This window comes from Populus nigra, chromosome 9 (genome assembly GCF_951802175.1).
Source record: "Populus nigra chromosome 9, ddPopNigr1.1, whole genome shotgun sequence".
NCBI lineage: Eukaryota > Viridiplantae > Streptophyta > Magnoliopsida > Malpighiales > Salicaceae > Populus > Populus nigra.
In genome coordinates, this window is record NC_084860.1 from 3025449 (window position 1) to 3033130 (window position 7682).

Below are 7682 nucleotides of genomic sequence, written 5' to 3' on the forward strand. Positions count from 1 at the left end.
AAACTCTAATATCATGTCAAATAGTTATCTCATTTAAAAATTTAAACTGTTAAATAAGATCTCAAAATATAATTTATATAATTTTCTAATAATTATATGTTATGTTAAATAATCATCTTATTCAAAAATTTAAACTAATAGTTAAGTTTCCAAATTATATAATTTTTTAACATTTTTTAAGATACATTGTATATATATGGGAAACTTTGGACCTTTGAAACTCGTTTCTCCATTTCAACATTTTTTAAGATACTGTACGGAAATTACTCGTACTGCTGTCTGGTGTTTTAAGGTAAAGGACGTGAAGTCTAGAAACAGATTCTCACGGCCGGAGACGATGAGAAGTATTTCACAGAACTATCAGAATTTTTGTTTGAAGAGAGGGACATGGAGTGCTGATGAAGACCAAATGTTGAGAGCTTATATTAAGAGATATGGCATATGGAATTGGAATGAGATGTCGAAAGCTGCTGGTAACTGTTAATGATTAGTACTTGATTTCAAAATGTTACATATAGAGGCAAAACGCAGTGAAATTTTCTTCTTATTCTTCTTCTTCGTATTTGCCTCCATTTGTAGGTTTGTTAAGGTCAGGGAAGAGTTGCAGGCTTCGTTGGATGAACTATTTAAGGCCGGGTATTAAGCGTGGAAATTTGAGCAAGGAAGAAGTGCAAACCATAATCAAGCTGCATGAAATGTTAGGAAATAGGTAAATTTATAGATATTTTTAGCCGAGGCATGTAGGCATGTAAGTTTCCATTTCTTTTTATGAGAGCTCACCTTTTCCACAAGTTTATTCATAAGTTACGCACAGCTCATTTCTGATCTCTCCTCTAATATGATGACATACAATTCTTAGGCATTTCATGTCCATAAAAGTTATAAAATCCCATTTTATCATGAATATTCTGATCATATTGGTTAGGAGTCGAGAAACCAAGACTGCTAGTATCTCATAAGAACTAGTTTCAACCTCTCTCTCTCCAAGAGATACGATTAATTAAGGATAAGAGCCTTTCATCTATGAACAGATGAAACAATAATTAGGCCTCTTGATAGGCGCCAACCATGTTGCAGATTGGTAGGCACATGGTGATGCTCAGTATAGCTATTTCAAAACTCTCACTTTACAGCTTAACAATCACTTTATGGTAGTAGTCATCAATTGGTATATAGAAACTGTACGCATAGTAGTAGTATTTTATCATCAATTCAAAAGAATAATTACATGGCCCGGCTGCATAAGATCAATAATATTTTCTTCTTCTTTTTTCATCTATTTCAGATGGTCTAAAATTGCAGCAAAGTTTCCTGGAAGAACGGATAATGAGATAAAAAATTTCTGGAACACCTACTTGAGGAACCGCTTCAACAACAATATTAGTAATACTGCATTGCAAGCACCTAAACTGCAAGGAACCAGTCCTGTGAATGACATCAATGAAAACCAGCACATGGAGGAGAATGTTGGATCACTTGAATCCTTTGGAGAGCCAAGTTTCTGGGATCAGCCATTTTCAATGGAAGCTCAAATGTGCAAGGTGGAGGATTATGGTGAAAAATACACAGATGAGATGTGGGTCCAAGAATTGTTGTCCTATCCAAATGCCTCCCACAATTTTGAATGCAAGCAAAGGAACTCATCTGACATTGACGTTTCACTTCCCACTAGTCCAAATATATTGAATTCAGAAGAGTACTCCTCCAACGGTACACTCCCGATGTCCCCAATTATATCTACAGATAATTTCTCATCATCAAGTTCCAATCCTGTGAATGACTTCAATGAAAACCAGCACATGGTGGAGATTGGATCACTTGAATCGTTTGGAGAACTAAGTTTGTGGGATCATCCGTTTTCAATGGAAGCTCAACTGTGCAAGGTGGAGGATTATGGGGAAACATACACAGATCAGTTGTGGGTCCAAGAATTGCTGTACTACTAAAATATATACTTACCAAAATTTTGCTGCTGGCCAAGAGTATTGGATGCATTGTTTGACTCAAGCACATGGAAACTAAGTATAGCGTATGTTTTTGCCACTTTCAAAGTGGCCTACTGGAAAGTCTTAATTTCTCGATGCATATACATAATAGAAAATGTTTGAAAGACAGCGCGCTGTTAGCTACCGTTTAGCTACGGTGCCTAACTGCGCCTTATGCTGTGATACATGTAGGCTCTTCAGTTTTTAGATTCCGATTGGCTGTCTATAATTTGAGATAACATATGGTTTTTGTTTGTTGGCGTATTTCGATGGTGTGGGATTTAGTTGAAATGTCGTTCTGCTCTTTTCTCTTCTTTCATGCTACTGTTGGTTATCTATATGATGTTTCTGTTCTCAGTTTTTTTAGTATTTAAGTAAGCTGCTAGGTTTTATCCTAAGATTTTCGTGGCCATCTCCTTGGTGCCACTGCATCGGTGTTCTTGATTGATGTTAGTACTGGATTCTATATATCTTTGTCAGCTAGGTTGTATTAATTTGTTCTTCTTTCAATGTGCTCCATATGGTAATTAAAATTGTGGCTCTCGTGATGTTCTGACGAAAGGTTTATGATGATAAGTCTTTTCTTTCATAGCCAGGTATTAAGCAAGCTTATCATATTTAGATTGATTTGCGAAAATTTTATATTTCATAATGTGTTTATGAAATCGAAATCAACATATATGCGATCAATGGGATAGCGGGGAAGATGGTCTCCGATAACATTAATTTACGTACACAGAGATATGTTGTAATTGGTTTATGGATTTAATTTAACTTCAATTTTTTTATACATAGTAAATTGTGTTAATTTGTTGCTGGAAAAAATTCTATAAATATGTGCAACATATTTTAATTATTACCACTATAATATCTTAAACATTCATACTGTCTTTTCCATTACTCCTTCCTTTGTGAATCCCCATTCCTATTTATGTAGAATATTGAATTTAATTGAGTGTTTTTCCATATTAACTCAGTGTGTGTGACCATCTTATTTCAAATTTCATAACCCTTTTCCCCTCTTTCTTTTCCCCTCCTCTTATTGTTTCTTCCTCGATCTTCCTCCTTCCTTCTTCCAATGCCACCAAAAACTTAGCCTCCTGATCTCTCACTCCATAGAAAAACCTCTTTCTCCCATGAAATACATGTACGACTAGTAAACACATTTGTAGTACATGCATGCATGTTTTAATAGGTTACATGTTAGAAAATATTTTTTCAATTATGCTAATTTGAAAAATAATTTTGGTTATTAATATTGTGCTAATGTGAAACTTATTTAATCACAGTAAAAATAATTTAAATAAAAATGGTGACCAAACTGAAGGCAATGGAAGTAAATAGTCACCGGGATTTATCATTCATATATGCCTCACTAATGACATGTATAAAAGGTAAATGAATTAATTTTGAAGGGTATAGATCAACTGGTTAGGTTTTTAATTTGTTCCCTAGATATCACTAATTTCAGGGTCACTGAAGACTTGCATGGTCGTTAATTTCAAAACCCGTGAAATTAGTCAAGGTACACGCAAATTGACCTGGACATCCACATTAATTAAAAAAAAAAAAAAATGAACCTTATTTATCTATAAAATCACCCTATATTTTTCTTAATCATCGAAATTTTCATTGGTTTCAGGTTATATAATAAGAGATAACTCTCACTAGCTCGTTGTATAATAATTGAATAATTAACGGTATTGAAACTTAATTGAATAATGTATAAAAAGTAAATGAACCTTATTGATGATGTATATATTGCCCCAACTTGGTTACGAGAAGGCATTAGATGGTAGCGTGGAACTTTCGCTGCCAATACTGTGGTTGCTGCTGCGAGAGTCAGAAAGCACTGGACCATCTTTACCTGGTCTTAATTTATTAATTCGATTTGGTCTTTTTAAATTCTCTCCGCTTTCTTTCTTTTATTTATTTCCTTTTTTTATAATAAATTCTCTCTACTTTCAACACAAATCACCGGAGAAAAAATCTACTGTGCTAGTCTGCAATGAAAACATGTCCTAAGTTTCCAAGAATTGAACAGATCGTCACCTGATCATGTCATCAAGAAGGCTGACCTTGACTTGGGTATTTAATTAATGAGTATATATAATTAATAATTGTAAAAAAAATCATTTAATTTAAATTACGATCACTTCAGCTATGTATTACGCACTCTTCGTTGTCCTTTTCCCATATTCTTCCACTATGTGTCAGTTTCCTGTCTCGTTGAACGTAGAAAAATCAATCCTCAGTGGTAGGAAAATATAATATATAGTTAATAATCTCATAATTAAATCATAATTTGATGTGGGAAAATTGGTTTTTATATGATATTTACTCATATTTAGAATTAAGATTTCATTTAAAAATATTCTCCGAAATAAAATATTAATTTGTCTAAGATTAATTGTAAATGAATAAAAAATAATCTTAAAGTAAAATTTTTAAACTCAAAAAGTCTTCATTCCACATTTAAAGATTACAAAATATTTTTTTTAATAGCTTGTACAAAGGTTTCCTAGAAAGTAAAAATAAAGTTTGTAGGGTATCAATGCTTTTAATTAAAGAAAAACGACCTATTCAATACAGGCTTTACATTAAAAACGCACGAGCACTTGACTAGGCTTGGGTTTGGATTAATTTTAAAATAATTAAGTACAATGATCATATGAATTCCTAGATTCAGTGAGTTTTTCTTTCTGACCTATACGGGGATCGATTGACAAAAATATGTTAAGATACATTTTAAATGGGGTAATTATATCTTTTTATTTTATAATATACACTGAAAATACCATTATACCATTGAATTCAAATTTTTTTTAAAGCTTGTGTTTATGGGCGTTTTAGGTTTTTTAATGAATAGTTAAATGACTCACATGCCCTTACATCCTTTTGTTTTATAATGCATAATGAAAAGATAGTTATACCCTTGGATTTAATTTTTTTAAAAGCTTACTTTCATGAGCATTTTTATTCTTTTTTCTTTTAATGAATAATTAAATGACTCAAATGCCATTGGGAATAGATTTTTCATGCATTACATTTTGGGGTGTGTGTGTGTGTATATTAAAAAAAATTATTGTTACACAGAAACCCCGATACCTTTTGGGTGGCAAGGGTGAGGCTGCTCAATTTTTAAATGTTACCTTCTACAATAACATTTGATTCTTCTTAGTATCGCCTCCTTGGGGAGGTGAAGGGAGTGGTCGAAAGCCACCAAATTTAGCATTGACTGACTTTTTTTTCTTTCCTCTATTTTCCCTCAAAATTCATGTTTGGTATTTAAAATTTTAAAGTTATCCCTTTAGTTGGGTATATTTAAGTGTCAGTTTTATTCTATTGATTTGTAATTTTTCTTTTTTTTTTGCCTATTTTATAAACTTTAAATTTTAATTTTTTTTAAGATTTGGAGGTTTCTTCTTTTAGTTCTTTTTTGTAATTGATTTTTCTTTTAAATTTAGACGTTAAATCTAGTATTATCCATCCTTTTTTTAAAAAAATTAATTTTTATTTTTTTAATTGTTATTTTTCTTTTTAATTTTTTTTCAATTTCATCATTTGATATTTGATTTATTGAAATTTGGGCATGGTTTTTCAAGTTTGGTGCTTCCAATCAAATGGTCTGGACCTCTAGGCCACAAGTTTTATAAGTACATGAGTTTATGTGGTTTTCTTTGTTTTTCTTTTTATAGGGTTATCCTAATCTTATGACATAGTTTACGAGTTTAGCGAGTTGACCTGAAAATGTTATGACTCTTTTTTTATATAGTTACTTTTTATTTTTCATTTTGTATGTTTTTTTTCTTTAATTTTATCATTTAATATTTGATTAATTAAGGATGGGGCTTTGATGTTTTTCTAGATTTTTTATTTCAAATCAAATGACTTAGATCATATGCTTAATAGTTTAACATAGGTTAACATTATTTTTTTAGCATATTTTTTTTTTATTTGATATTGGTTTTTCTCCTTTGATATTGATTTTTCTGTTTCTTTAAAACACGATTGCATCACCTAAATATCATTATTTTGCTTTTAAAAAAAATTATTCAACCTGCATTGAAGCTCATGTCTCGTAGCTAGTTTTACCTAACCTAGGTTGAGTGAATTGAGATTTGTTTTGAAAAACTTGTTCAATCCTAAAACCACACAGTACACTTCATTTAGAACCATATCATTTCTCCAAAAGAAGAAGACTTTTTTAAAAACACAATATTATCAACCATTTATTTTGGCGGATGATTATATTTTAAGAAATTATATCAGATGTAGTGCGTATTTGTCACTGCACTAGCTTCTACTTTTTAAATTGTTTTTTAAGTTACTTTTTACTTAAAAATATATTAAATTAATATTTGTATATGTGTTTTTTTTATATTTTTGATATATTAGTATCAAAGATTAAAAAAAAAATTCTAAAAAAAAATTGACATATTTTCAATAATAATTTGAAGGTAAAAAAAACAATCCTAACTTTATACAATAATAATTCTACTCTCCTTCGAGGATAGATAGTTTTGGTAGCCAAAGGAAAATTTGAAGGTAAAGCATATTTCTAAGACAATATTTGGGTGCATTAAAATTAATTTTTTTTCTAAAATATTTTAAAAATGCACTTTCTATCGGTTTTATATATTTTATATATTTCTAACTTTAATGTTTAAATTCTAAAAATTAAAAGAATAAAAACAGTAAATATGTTGGACTGACATATGACAGAGCATTTTTCCGGACCTCTTACTGGCTATTTGGGAATGTGGGCTAATAATTGAAAGGGTTATTGCTCTGTTTGGGCCTATAGGACCCTCTTCTTTCTGGAGCAGAAAAAAGCCTTCCTTCTAAAAAGGAATTCTTACTTTTGTTTTATTCCTTGTTTATTATTTAAAAAAAAAAAGGAATTGGAACCAACTTAATTAATGCATGCCTCCCTTCAATTTCTTCATCCATGTTTGCAAAATCTCTCTAACCGGCATAATAGCTAATTGTTGGGTTTCAAAATTCAAAAATAATTAAATAAAATTATTTAGGAGTTTTTAAAATCCTATTACACAGATTTAGAGTTGTATAAAATTTACTTGAACATTTGATATTCTTCGGTTATGATTAAATTTTTAGGGCTCATTTAATTGTCTAATCTACAACAATAATCCATATGAACCATCAATAAGAATTCTTTCAAATCATCTATTTAGAAGAGAGAGATTTGTAAAGCCTAAAGTGCTAGTTTTAATTTTATGTTTACGTAATTTTTCTATAAAAATTGTTTGACATAAATTTTTTTTTCTCCCAAAATAATAGGCTTAGCTTTATATTTATAGGGAATCTTAAAAACCCTATAAATAAATAAATATTAATTTACCCTTTAAATAATATTCATGTATTATTTAAGAATACTTTTAGAAATTTAATCAATCAAGTCCCTTCTTAATTATTTTTGGACTAGAATTATAATTCCTGAATTAAATATATTATGTGTTTAACTTCTAAAATTATTTTCAATCAGGCCATAATTGATTAATTATTTCAGTTTAATTATTAAAGTGTGTGATTCATTATCTTCCTAATATGTTGGCCCAAATTTAAATTCTAATTCTATATAAATAAAATAGAATAAATTAAATATTTTAATTTATTATCAATTGAATAGTTGATTAATTTATATTTGAAGATTAAGTGCACTATCTAGCATAG

The 7682-nt window shown here is 29.9% G+C and overlaps 1 protein-coding gene across 1 annotated transcript; it reads left to right on the top strand.

Moving 5' to 3' along the window:
- Positions 1–264: 264 nt before the first annotated feature.
- On the top strand, positions 265–2258 carry LOC133702620 (transcription factor MYB14-like). Its single transcript, XM_062126926.1, has 3 exons — positions 265–473; positions 580–709; positions 1286–2258. Exons 1-3 carry the CDS (start codon positions 338–340, stop codon positions 1944–1946), a joined length of 927 nt encoding a protein of 308 aa, XP_061982910.1. The 5' UTR covers positions 265–337; the 3' UTR covers positions 1947–2258.
- Positions 2259–7682: the final 5424 nt, after the last annotated feature.

Bases quoted from the DNA above. Each gene is read 5' to 3' on its own strand.
- LOC133702620 (XM_062126926.1), top strand. From the start codon at position 338: ATGAGAAGTATTTCACAGAACTATCAGAATTTTTGTTTGAAGAGAGGG. The intron at 474-579 runs GTAACTGTTAAT...CTCCATTTGTAG, and splicing joins TGAGATGTCGAAAGCTGCTG to GTTTGTTAAGGTCAGGGAAG. The intron at 710-1,285 runs GTAAATTTATAG...CATCTATTTCAG, and splicing joins CATGAAATGTTAGGAAATAG to ATGGTCTAAAATTGCAGCAA.